Source organism: Chionomys nivalis, chromosome 13 (genome assembly GCF_950005125.1).
Source record: "Chionomys nivalis chromosome 13, mChiNiv1.1, whole genome shotgun sequence".
NCBI classification, from domain to species: Eukaryota; Metazoa; Chordata; class Mammalia; order Rodentia; family Cricetidae; genus Chionomys; species Chionomys nivalis.
Genome location: NC_080098.1, coordinates 50,918,120 through 50,931,531, shown reverse-complemented (window position 1 = coordinate 50,931,531; position 13,412 = coordinate 50,918,120). Strand labels below are relative to the sequence as shown.

The following is a 13,412-nucleotide window of genomic DNA, read 5'->3' as shown; positions in this document are numbered from 1 at the left end:
CAAGTCTGTCGATTAACTAACGAAGCAGATGTTGCAGATACTGCCAGACTTCTAGGAAGCTTTCATTTCCCCAGCTGTGGGTAGCCGGGGCTATCAGGGTATGGCTTTGTCAGCGTTCTCTTCAGGTTGAGAGAACAGCCTCCCTGAATCATGGCCCTGATGGTCAGGACTGGTCAGGGGAAAGGGGGCACAGGGCATACTCCCTTGCCTCAACTGGGGGTATCTCTGAAGAGTTCTCTGGAATGACTGATACCAACTCAGTTTGTGGCTTCTCCCATCCTATTCCCTCTAGTTTGCACCACGTTTCATGTGTAAATCTCTGTCTTTCTCCCAAGGAACTGGTTTGAGAAAATTCATTTCAAAGTGGCTACATCATGCCCTTAGGTTGTAAGACGTGTTAGGTCGCCCATGGAGACTTGTATCCTCATGTGTTTATACGATCATGTTTCATGTTTCCCTCAGTTTTTCCCCAGTTCTTCTCTGCAGTGCCCCTCTCTATCTGGTCTTGGACCTCCCAGACTGTTCTTTTTTTTCTCTCCCGCATCTTTTCCCACCCATACTTTCTTTTTTTTTTTTTAAACTCTACTTTCTTCAGGACTTGTCCGACTTTTCTTCCAGTGCCTCCACTAGATTTTCTTGATTGTTATTACATTTTGTGGTTCCCGAGAACTTTTTTTTTTAGTTCTTTAAAATAAAAAAGACAAAACAGTGAGTCCACGAAACAGTTTTTTTACTATTTTATTTTGAGACATGGTCTGCCTCTGTAGCCTACGCTGGCTTGGAATTCATTGTGTAGCCCATTCTGACTTTGAACTCATGGTAATCCTTTGGAGCTGAGATTACAGGCATGAGCCCCCACACCTGGCCAGTTTTGCTGTTCGTATTTCGTGGACTCACTGTTTTGTCTTATCTAAAGCTACTCATAAGATTTTGTATTTTTTTTCTTTTCCCTACATAATATCTACATATCCTCCTTTCTCTTTGTTTGCTTGGCTCTCCTGGTATGTTAATATTTAATTGTCTCTCCATGTTTTAAGATCTCTTTGCTTTATTTATTTATTTTTTTGATGATGTATCTCTGTGTGTCCCTGTGTCATTATGTGCCTGTGAGTGAAGGTGTCCAAGGAGGACAGAGGTTTCAAATCCCCTGAATTTAGAATTACAGGCTGCATAAGCTGCATGACATGGGCTTAACTGAACTCCAATATAAGAGCAATAAGTGCTTTTAACCTAGGACTCATCTCTCCAGCTCTATCCATACTCATTAAAAACATCTTTTAAATTTTATTTATTTTTATTTTTATATGTGTGTATTTGTCTGCATGTAGGTATGTATACCATGTGAGTGCCTAGTGTCCACAGAGGCCACAATCAGCTATCAGATCCTTCGGAACAAGAGTTACAGTTGAGAGCCACCGTGTAAACACCAGGAATCGCCTGCTGGTCCTCTGCAAGAGTAATAAGTGTTCTTAACTGTTGAATCATTTCTCTGACTCTTAAAAAAGCTTTTAGAAATTGTATTTATTTATGGAGAAAATTGCATGTGCCATGACACACATGTTGTGGTCAGAGAACAATTTGCAGAAGTTGGTTCTCTTCTGTTACCATGTAGGGTCCCAGGGATTGAACTCAGATTGTAAACAGAGACTGCTCGTTCATTTCCCAGCCACCCAGACCCAAATAATCACTCAGAAACTATATTAATTGCAACACTGTTTGGCTGATGGCTTAGACATATTTCTAGCTAGCTATTACATCTTAAGTTAATCTATTTCTATTCATCTATGTATCACTACAAGATTGTGGCCTACCGGTAAGATTCCAGCATCTCTCTCCTTCAGTAGCTACATGGCATCTCTTTGGCTCTGCCTTTTGTCTATATATACCTCTGTTTGGATTTTCTGTTCTGCCATAGGCTGAAGCAACTTGTTTATTAACCAATGGTAATAAAACATATTCACAGCATACTGCCAGGTCTGGTGATAAAAGTACCTGTCCTTCATGGTTATTTTACTAACCTATGGGCATTCATATTTATAAGAGATACACTAAAAGCTGACTGAATTCTCTGAACCTGCTGTGTTACAGTCAAATCCTGTATGTCTACTTGAGGAAGCTCCTGGTGCCTAACTGTTGGCTCAAACAATGGCTTATAAGGGTTCTACGTCCCCTAATTTAATTCCTACCAATTATTTAAGCATACTGTCTTCTTTCTTTACATTAATTATTCTATTACCTCTGATTTGAATTTTTTTCCAGACACCAGGCAGGCAATTTAAAAAGTCCACAAAATGATATTATATGCAAAAACAAAGCATAAAAATCGGTTACAACTTTCTTTCCCCACCAAAACCCTCAAGAGGGTACAGAGTCGGAAGTTCTGCATTTGGAAGAAACTGAAAAAGGCTAATAATACAGGAGGCCACGGGTGGACTGCTTTCTGTCGAGGACCACTGGACAGATCATCCCTTAGGTTCACCATGATCACCACACTTCCCCATGCTCCGCTTTGGAAGATGATAGACAGTGTTACCACAACCACTAAGATGGCTAAAGGGCTAGTGAACGCCTATGTGAGTTCTTAGCAAATGTCAGGGCAGGATCCTGACTTCCTGGGGGATACCTGTGACTACGCTTTCAGAGATGACTGCTGTATGTTCCTGCAGACCTTTCGGGTGCCTGTGTATCCGAACACAAACAGCAGAGTCCATATCATGCCACCTGCATCTCAAACCCTCCTGGCACAGACCTTCCCAAGCAGTAACTTGCCAACCTCAAGTCTGGACTTCATGTTGTCACTTAGCTTCAGTAGTTGTCCTTTCTGGCTCTGGCATAAAAGCCAAAACTCATCTTAAAGGGAATAAGCTGCATTCTGGAGCTGTTTTAAATGACGATGGCCCAGGAACACAAATTAGGTTACCCCAAAGCCCATGTTCCATTGTGGAGGCAGTTTTATGAATTTTTTCATAGTTTCATAGAACAAAGAGAATTCATCCATCAAGACAAGTTGGAAATAGATTGGTAGGTACACCAGAGAGGTGGGTACCTTGAAATGGGGGCTTCTCTGGAGACCCAAGATGTTATCTGATGATATTCTTAGCTCTTGGAGTGTTGGAAACTAGTGTTCTGGTAAGTTAATAGCTTCTAAGAGATTTTTATTTATAATCATGAGGTGTCAGTTTAATACAGAGTGGGGCAAGGAATGGCTCTCCCAGAGGCTAAAACTAGGCCAAGATAAAGTAATTAGCCTCTGCACCTACAAAATTCCGATTTCTTCACAGTACTGAAATTCCAATTGATCCATCGGTCTTTGCAGACACAGGCTCCTTCTAGGAGTATTTTGTTCACCGCCAGTCACAGCTTCTTTTCAGGAATTTTCATCCCCTCTGGTCTATTTTATGTTTATGTATATTATTTTTTTTCCTGTGATAAAGCACCATGACCAAGGCAACATATAGAAGGAAGGGCTTGTTTGAACTTAGAGTTACAGAGTGATAAGAATCCATTATTATTACTGCAGGGAGCCATGACAGCAGGCAGGCATGGTGGCTTGAACAGTTGGCTGAGGGTTCACATCTTGAACAGAAAGTACAAAGCAGAGAGTAAATTAGAAGTGGCATAAGTCTCTAGACTTTCAGCGCCCTCCTCCATTGACATACTTCCTCCAACAAGGTCGTACTTCCCTAAGCCTACCTACATAGTGCTACCAACTGAGGATCTCATGTTCAAACACAAGAGCCACAGGGGACATTCTCATTCAAAACACAACATTCCTCACCACGGTCCTCATAGGTTTCATGGCCATATTAGAATGTAAAATGCATTTAGTCGAACTTCAAAAGTCTTGATAGTCTTTTATAGACTCAACACTGTTTAAAGGTCCAGTGTCTCTTTGAGAGACAGTTATCTGTAACCTCTTATAAAATAAACAGCAGATTATATGCAATGGCACAGAGTACATGTCACCATTCCAAAATGGAGGACTGGGGGCATAGTAAGTAAATACTGTTCACAAGACCAGAACTCAGCAGACCAAACACCAAATCTCATTCAACCACCAAAGTCAGATGTGAGAGCAATCTGGCTGTTGAAGCTATCATCCCGTTGATCACCAAGACTGACTGAGCTGAGTGGCTAGGTGGATGTCCATTCCTCCCTCAGCACTCTATGTGAGTCTTTCCCAAATCTATGTGCTTTTATGAAGAGAACAACCTTTCTCAAATCAGGACTTCCGTTGAGAGTTTGTGAGTAGCTGTACTCCCTTGCTAGAATCTCCAAACAGGCTCTCAAGTCACCATAGTCTCCTCTTACAGAAATGTACAGTTACAACATCTTTAACATTGGTCAGCGTGGAAGCATCATTGATCATGGTACAGCAGGCTCCAAAGGGACCATGAACACGATGCGAGGCTACCTTGAGAACTCAATGGCCAAACCTCAAGACAATCAATTACATTTCATTGCTAGTCTCATTTAATAATAGATTGGGGGAGGGAGCTGAAACAAGGCAAGAGCAGCCAACTGCTTACAATTACCTGCTTCTTACTCCTGGCTTTAGCTTCACCACACCTTTGCCAGGCTGCTAATCCTTTCCAAATGCCTCTAAATTTTGCATTACTTCCAGGCACTCACGCTCACACTGTCTGCCTAAACATCCCAGAATCTGTGGATCAGAGAGAACACTGTTCCCTATGTAAGTGACCTGATTTTGCTACATGCTTATGTCCGTAAGTCTGCCACCTGGTTCCCGCATACCCACAGTTTCTGCTTGCTCTGCTTGTCATTTCTTAGGAAAGAAACTCCACATCTGTTTGGTCCTGGATGCTTAAAGGTCACCGAGCCTAGAGTGTTTCTCTTTTGTAACTGACTTTCGTTCTTTGTTTGGTCTTGTGTTTGGATGTAGCATCTTGCAGATGAGGGTCCTAAATAAATCCTGTTCACATAGGCACAGTCTAAGTGTGTTGACATATAACACGATAGTCTTGTTTTCATTTATGAGACAGCAAGTGATGGCACTAGGTAGCCCTATAACTCCGAGACACTCTGGGGAGTTCATATCAGGTATAGTGGATGGGCATGATACAAAAATGTCTCCCCCACCCCTTTCCTGTTTGAGGTTCACATTAGAAGCTGCATCCTAATAATAGCCAGCTCCTTCCATGGTTGCTCTGTTCCCTCTCAGGCTTCTTCTTTTTAAATTCACCCATTCTTCCATGGTTAGGATCAGAGGCCAGTATATATGATAGCTATAAACTTGTGCCGTTCAAAGAGATATTGGGTCTGTATTAGGAGCCTTCGATCTCCGGGTCGTAGAAATTCACCCTTGCCTGGAGTGAGAGAACCGCTGCCTCTGCAGTTCTGACAGGGAATCTGCTGTGCCTACTTCCTTCTGGCTCCTCCCAGCCCTGCTTCTGTGGTCATTAATATGGCCGATGCACTGCGCATTTCCAAGACCCTCTGCAGCAGCTGCTGCCCGCACACATAAGAGCCAGCAGCTCACTAGGGTCTTGCCTGTGCTGTCCGACCAAGGCCTTTTTGGGTGACGATTAGAATCCTAAACATGATGTGATTCTCTTCATTTCAGTTTTGGGAGGTGATAAGCGATGAGCACGGCATCGACCCCACCGGCAGTTACCATGGTGACAGTGACTTGCAGCTGGAGAGAATCAATGTGTACTACAATGAAGCTGCTGGTAAGGGTTTGGATGTCAGCCTTGCTTTCCATACTGTGGCAGAGGAAGTGGCTTAGGACCATGCAAACAACAAGAAAATGCTTTTTGCATACTTATTTAAAATGCCAACTGCAATAAATAAATAAATATAAGCACTTTGCAGCTCCCGAAGACCTCTGCATGTCTGGTGTGATTAAGCATGCTTCACGTCTCCATTTTCCTTTTCTTCCTTTGTCTCAGTGCTGGGATTTCTGTAATGAATTCTGCTGCTACACGTATCTCCTTGCCAAGCCCAGTTGTAAGTCAGCTCTTGTCCCCACAGGCAACAAATATGTACCCCGGGCCATCCTGGTGGACCTGGAGCCGGGCACCATGGACTCAGTGAGGTCAGGACCCTTCGGCCAGATCTTCAGACCAGACAACTTTGTGTTCGGTATGTCGTCATGCTCCATGAGAGCTGCCAGATGACTCACCCCTTCCTAGCAGCCATGGGCTTTACAGTTCCGTGTGCAGTGCCCAGCTGAGCCTGTGTCCACAGACCACAAGTCCTGGCCTAACCTATGCAGCTGAAAAGATCATGTCTGTGGTTACCCTTGACAACTCAGAGGAGTGTGGGCCTATAGAGGCTGCTAAAGGCCTCCATGAGGAGCGGAGCAGCCTGGGGGGGCAGGGTAGAGAGGATGAAAGTCTTCAAAGAGGGCATTACAGGCTGCAGGTGATTTCAAAGGACCAATGATGCCAGGTAACCACTTCAGTGACCAAGCTGTAGATCAAGTGCATAGAGCTGCCTTGCCCTGCCTCTTTAATTTTACCTAATTGAGAGTATCTACAGAATGTTCTCTGTGCTTATTTTCAGAGGCAGCTCCTTTCTCTCAAGTTGATTCTTTTGTTTGAGAAGGTCTCTTACATCCCAGGATGAACCTCTTGCCCTACCATGTAAGTACTGGTCTTACTGGCATGCCACCATATTCAGCTCCTCAGCTTGATTCCAACCATCCCCTCCCCCCACACTCCCAAGTCTTGGAAACGTGGCTTTTACTTTTAAATCAAGATAGAAAACCAGAAAGGTTGAAGATGAGGAGCCGCACCATAGCTGACACATGTATATATTGTATAATGCTTAAAACCAGGCTAAGTATATTCATTTCAACGTTTCCCTGTGGCAAAAACTCAGAATCCTTCCAGTTTTCTGCCATGTACAGAACATTGTTGTTTCTATAGCAACGGCACAGCAGTGCTTCTACTCCCCTCAGTCGTAGCCTAGTAACTGCGATCAACATTTCCCCAACACACTGCATCTCAGCCTTTCTGAGGGTCATTAGCCCATGGAAATTTTCCCTTTGGAGACAAAAATGTGTCTGAAAGATTATCCAAGGAATCCCAAGAATAGTCCTACCTTGCCCTTCATAGTTTGAATGGCACAACCCGGGATCCTATGTGAGCATCTAATATTCTCTTTGTTCTGGCAGGCCAGAGCAGCACAGGAAATAACCGGTCAAAAGGCCCCTACACAGAGGGCACGGAGGGTGGCACTCGTTTAGATGTCATACCATCGGCCACAGTCTTAGCCACTAAGGTCAGACTCTACAACACCACACTTTCCGGGTACCAGCTGGTGGGGAACACGGATGAAACCTACTGTGTCAGTGAGCCACTGTATTGAAAGCATTGCAGCCCAGAGCTCCAGTCCAGGGGATCTGACACTGTTCTCTGGGTCTCCATACATTCCACAAAGACCCATACATACACTTCGAAATAATGTTTTTAGAAGATGACTAAGGGTATGAAAAACAAATGCTTCCTCACACATACTTTGTTTACAACTGTAAACTGTCCAGAGTATCACTGTACTTGCTGTCTGTAAAACTGTAAAAAGTCAAAAATCAGAAGTTGACTAGAATGTAAGAGATGGCTGAGGCAGAGGGCTGCACTTTCAGAGGTCCCTGGTTCTGTTCTGAGCACCCTTATCGGGTATCCCCCAACATGGATGACATTTGCTTCTGCACCCTCAAGCTGACCACACCCACATCTGATGATCTCACCTACCTGCTGTCAGTCACCATGAGTGGGGTGCCCATCTGCCTGCACTCCTCAGACCGGCTGAACGCAGACCTGAGCATGCTGGCTGTGGATATGGTGACCTCCCACTGACCAGCAGTGTAGCTGGCTGTTGTTTTGCCGGAAACAATGATGCTCCCCAATAGAGGTCATGTTCTACCTAGAATACTGGTACTAACAGCAAAATAGGTTAGTGAGGGGTTTAAAATACTCGCACAGCTTTTGTTGAGGCACTGGCATAGCGAAGCCATCTTGTGGCTGGTAAGGTCAGAGATGTCCAATGACAGCCCTTCAGACAGGGGCAGTCAAAGGAGTAGCAGCTTTGGGTTATTCCTTCCGTCCTGAATCTAAGGCGTCCCTGGAGTAGAAGAGATTCAAAGCCCTGCTTCGTGAGGGTCCTGGGAGGGGCTGAAGTATTTAGGCCAGGAGTCCCAGGATCTGGAAGTAAACACGGAGAATACGTGTGACATGCATGGAGCTGCACGACCACCAAATGCCACCTGTCCACAGGTAAAATTAGGGACTTCCTAATTGATGTCTTTATAGTAACACTGTTAGACCTGGCCACTGGTTCCTTCAGCCCTCAATATTCTAGATCAAAATGGAGTTGTCTGGATACAACTCCAGTGGGGCCAGGGCTCGTTACCCATCTAGCTGAGTTTCTATGGAAGGCTTCTCATGCAGTGACAGGTTAGAAACCCCTTTCCCCCGCAAAAGCTTGACTTGCCTACTTCCCATGTGGTACACATGTGGTGCTCTCTTGTCTCCTCTTCCACATGACCTGGGTTGAGTCCAGCTATCCATGGCCGTCATCTGCACTAGAGGTGCGAGCATTTGGCTTCCTTCTCTTCCTTGGCTCCATTCTCCATGGACCTTCTTGATCATCCTAGGCTTTAGACCATTCTCAACATTCCACGTCATGGAAGAAGTGAAGCGTATCCATCTCCCTATACCCATCTTTCCCCTATCTATAGATTGAGCCAACCTCAAGTTGCAACTATTTGGGGGAAAGTCCATATCTGTAAAGAGTGTGCACAGACTTTTTCTTGTCACTCTCTATGAGCTCTATGGTATAAACAGCTACTTAAATAGCATTTACACTGCTTAGGTGTTATGACTCATCTAGAGATGTTTTAAAGGATACAAGAGGGTGTGGAAGCTTCTAGGAATATATGAACTGCTTTATGGAAGGGATATATATCTGCAGGCCTATATAACACTTTCCCATGGCTACTGAAGAACAACCATGATAGTTCTGTATTCCTGTGTAATAACTCACCACAAACTGAAAAGCTAAAAATGAAGCAATCATTTTATAGTCTCCAGGGATCAGTAACTTAGCACTGAAGATGATGTCTTTAAAACTGTTAGACCTGTGATATCCCTTAGGATATCACAGAGTGGGCCAGCCTTGTCTACACAATCATTTGAGGCATAGAGGCTCTTTTCACACAATTCATCTGAGGGCCTTCTCATCTCTGCAGCTATCCACCAAAGCCTGCTCTCAATGTATGGAAATGCCTGACCATTCACGGTGACACAGCCTCCCTCCCCCGAGGCCAAGAGGAAAGCGTGCTGAGCCTGACAGTCCAAACTGAGGTGCTTTTTTGTCACCTGCAGCTAACAGTCCTGCAGCCTATCCAGAAAACCTTAAGACAAACTGATGTGAAAACTTACTGCCTATAAAACCCCATCCTAGCAGGACTTAGAGCAGTGTTTGAACAAAAGGGGTGATCTTAGAACCTGCCCATTACTCATGGACTGAAGAGAATTGAAATAACACGGTCTTTGGACCCAGATAAACCTGTGCTTATCACAGAGTAAATAATTTATCACATTTGTTAGTAAGCACTGTGCTTATAGTGCCAAATGGTAAAGCTGACCTGGATAATAAACTTTAGAGAGGCCACATATGTTCAATATATATTAACATGCGCAGTGCATTTTAGATTAACCACAAAGTATCAGTGGTATTATATTAGTAGCAACATTTAGGACTGTGAAACACTCTTATTTCTTGGTATCCAAGGAGATGGGTCTCAAGAGCCTCTGGATGCCAATAAAATGGTCAAATGTTTGCAAATAACCTACACACTTCCTCCTATTCACTGTGTGTTGTCTCTAGATTATTGATAACTCCTGATATGATGGCAAAGTTATGCAAATAGTTGTTTAGCATGATGAGAAAGCTGTCTGCACATGCTCAGTATTGACACACTTTGTGTTATTTTTGGATACGTTTCATCCACGATTGACTGATTCCATGAATGTGTCATGAGCAGCAACGGGGGCCAACTGTAGAGAAAGCTTTCAAATTCATCTTGCCTCCGACATATGAAGCTAGTGTTTAGGACTCTTTTGTACATGTGGCAATGAAGGCATCTCTAGTGACAGATGCAGGGGGAGACCCTTTCAAATTCTTCAAATATTTCTGGGATTTATCTCAGACATAAAGGGACATAACAACCAGGAATGAGTTGGGATTTCTCTGAAGATCCCAGTTTCACAGTCAGGGAGGCCCTGTCTGGTAGATTTTTTTTGTTTGTTTGTTTGTTTTTGTTCTTTATTTTGTTTTATGTCTGGAGTGCTCCCAGCCCAATAAACACCTTTGAAACAATAATTTAATATTCCCTTTTAACTAAAGGATGCCCATTGGGGTTTTGAAAGCGTTTCCCCTGGGTATTCCTTGGATTCAGCCTCCCAGAGAGACTGCTCTCGAGAAAGTAGCACAGACCATGGTAGGGACAGGGAAGGAAGGATCGTTTCTGCATCAGAGGCTGAAATGTAGCAGTGTGTCTGGGAATGGACTTCATGATTGAACACACAGGACAACCATCTCTGAGCCACACTCTCCCCCTGTGCTTGTAAAAACTTGCTGCAAAACTGCCCTGCACACTCTCAGGGAAGGCAGAATTATTAGGCTCCGTACAAACAACTGGCATCCTTCCCTTCAGAAGAAAAGAAAATATTGATGTCTACCTTCCTGAGTTGTTATTTGCCTTGAAAACAAAACTGAACAGATTTTGGGGTCTGGAATGTTCTGGAAGAACTGACTAGTGTTTTCTACGTTAGCTCAGCGGGATGAAGGGTGGCATGTTCAGCTCCACCCAAATTCCCTGGCAAAACAGATTTTGGTTGAGACGTGGTGTTCTGGGAGTAGGTGATGAGGGAACCATTGCTGCAAAATAACAGGAAGAAGGTCTCCTAGGCTTGGGGTACCCCACAGAGCTGGTGTAGGGTGTCCTCTGGGGACCTGTAGACTCAAGGGGCTTGTGTAGACAGGAACATTCAAAGGATGCCCCAACTTGCTGCATATGAGTGACACTATTTTGTCACATCTGCAGTCCACTGGTCCTTCTCATGGACCAAGAGGCAGATGGGAATAGGAAGATGTGCACACCATAGCATGGGGTACAGAGGATGGAAAAGCTTCAGTTAACTGGAGCAGCGGTTCTCAACCTTCCTAATGCTGTGACCCTTTAATATAGTTCCCCACGTTGTGGTGACCCCCAACCATAACATTATTTTCATTGCTACTTCATAACTGTAGTTTTGCTACTGTTATGAATTGTGATGCAAATGTCTGATATCTGATATGTGACTCCGTGGGTTCATGACCCACAGGTTGAGAACCATTGGACTAGAGTATCTCATAGAGGGTAGTTGTGTCAGTCAGCTTCCTGTCAGCGAGACAAAATGCCAGGGATGAAAAAAATGTCATAGCCTGGTCTCCAAGAGCTAGTGCCAGGTACAGGCTCCAAAGCTACAGAGAAACCCTGTCTTGAAAAACTAAAAAAAAAAAAAAAAAATGTCATAAGGAAGAAAGCTTCACTCGTCTTGGAGTTTCAGTAGCCCTGTCCATGACTGGTTGACTCATCGCTTCGTGGCCCGTGGTGAATGTGGGTACATTAGGGTGGAAACCTACCATGAAGGAAAGTGTTCTGTGAATAGAGGCTAAGAATTGACAGACTGAGAAAAGGCGGGGCCAGAGTCCCCAAATCCCTTCAAGGGTATTTCCTCTGGGTCACCTATTCCATCTACCAAACCCCACCTCTTCAAAGTTCCACCACCCCCTTATAGGACCAGAAGTTAGGAAGCAAGCTTTTAACACAAGCGCGTTTGGGAGATCTGGAAAATACAAACTATAACACTGACAAGAGTTGATTCTGATTTATAAAGGAGCATATGGAGCAGAGGGAATACACACTGAACCCTCTGCAGTCAGGAGCCCAGACAAATCCTCCCTGTCTTGTTTCATCAGATATTTTGCCACAGTGGCAAGAACAATAAGGAAAGCAAGCTCCCTGAGTGGGGGAGGGAGAGAAGAGGGCAGAGAAAGGGAGAGGCGGGGTAGAGAGGAAATGATTGTGCCAGCTGCAACAGGGCAGACGGATGTAACTAACAGTTGCTATGTGGCAGGTGGGACTGTAACCGCTGTTACACATTGGGCTGTGCAGTCTTTGTAACAGCCCCAAGGAGGTACAATTGTCCCTTAGCGTCATGGAAATGAACTCCGGGAGTTCATTAGACTCTCAAGTCTCTTATATAAAACTATATACAGCCTCCTGTGGACTGCAAACTGTTTCTAGATTACTAATAATGCCTGACGTTATACGCATCATGTTATATTTACTGTGTGTGTCAGATTGTATTGTTTAGACAATGACAACAAAGTTGATGCATGCCTGGTTGGGAGCATTTATTACAAATATTTTTTATTCCTCAAATACAGTTCGATGACTCTACAGATGCAGAGGGTTGGTAATATGATTATTCCCACTTCACAGATGAGAAAGAGGGTACAAAGAGGTTAGGACTGTAGGGTTTGCTCTCACTCACTCAGCCTGTGTGGCCTGTGCTCTCACCAGCCAGGAGATGTAGTGGGTGTGATTCTTTCCCTCACACCATATGAAGCAGATCATTCAAAGGACTCCCTGTGGTCCAGGTGATCAGAAGATTGACAGACCCTGGGGGGAGTTTGCATCTGTCTGAAACTTTGTAACATTGTGTCTGGTTTAAGTCAAGGAATAGGAAGATAACATTTGTACTTAATCACAAAGGGAAACGTTAAAATTAGATTTAGAAGGAACAAAAACACCTCAACACACAGGTGGAGGAAAAAGGAAGCTATTGCCATCAAATATCAATAGTGAGAAGGTTGGTGGTGGCACACGCCTTTAATCCCAGCACCTGGGAGACAGAGGCAGGTGGATCTCCGTGGGTTTGAGGTCAGCCTGCTCTACAAAGTGAGTTCCAGGATAGCCAGGGTTATAACAGAGAAACCCTGTCTCAAAAACAAACAAATAAAACCCCAAAACAAACAAAAAATTCAATAGTGAAACACACACACACACCACATCTAGAGATCTAGAGATGAGTGGATACACTAGATCTCTTAAATTTTAAAATACTTTGTATGTGTGTGTGCACATGTGTCCAAGTACACTCACATGCATGTGGAAATCAAGGGACAATATTTTGTGAAATCACTTCTCTCTGTCCACCTTTATGGGGGTTCTAGGGATTGAACTCAGTGGCCAGGTTTGTATAGCAAACATCTTTACTTGCTGAGCCACTTGCCAGCTCTAAATTTTTAAATTTTATAGCCAATAAGTACGAATGGACTGCATATATTTATGGGGTTAGAGCTTAAGACAGTTTCAACCTCCGGCCAAGAGGAGC

The 13,412-nt window shown here is 44.0% G+C and overlaps 1 protein-coding gene across 1 annotated transcript; it reads left to right on the top strand.

Annotated features, from left to right (window-relative positions):
- The first annotated feature begins 2,480 nt into the window (after positions 1–2,480).
- Positions 2,481–6,608, top strand: LOC130885533 (tubulin beta-4B chain-like). The gene is made up of 4 exons (XM_057787068.1): positions 2,481–2,573; positions 5,585–5,693; positions 5,995–6,105; positions 6,529–6,608. The coding sequence occupies exons 1-4, from the start codon at positions 2,481–2,483 to the stop codon at positions 6,564–6,566; spliced, it is 351 nt and encodes a 116-aa protein (XP_057643051.1). The 3' UTR covers positions 6,567–6,608.
- Positions 6,609–13,412: the final 6,804 nt, after the last annotated feature.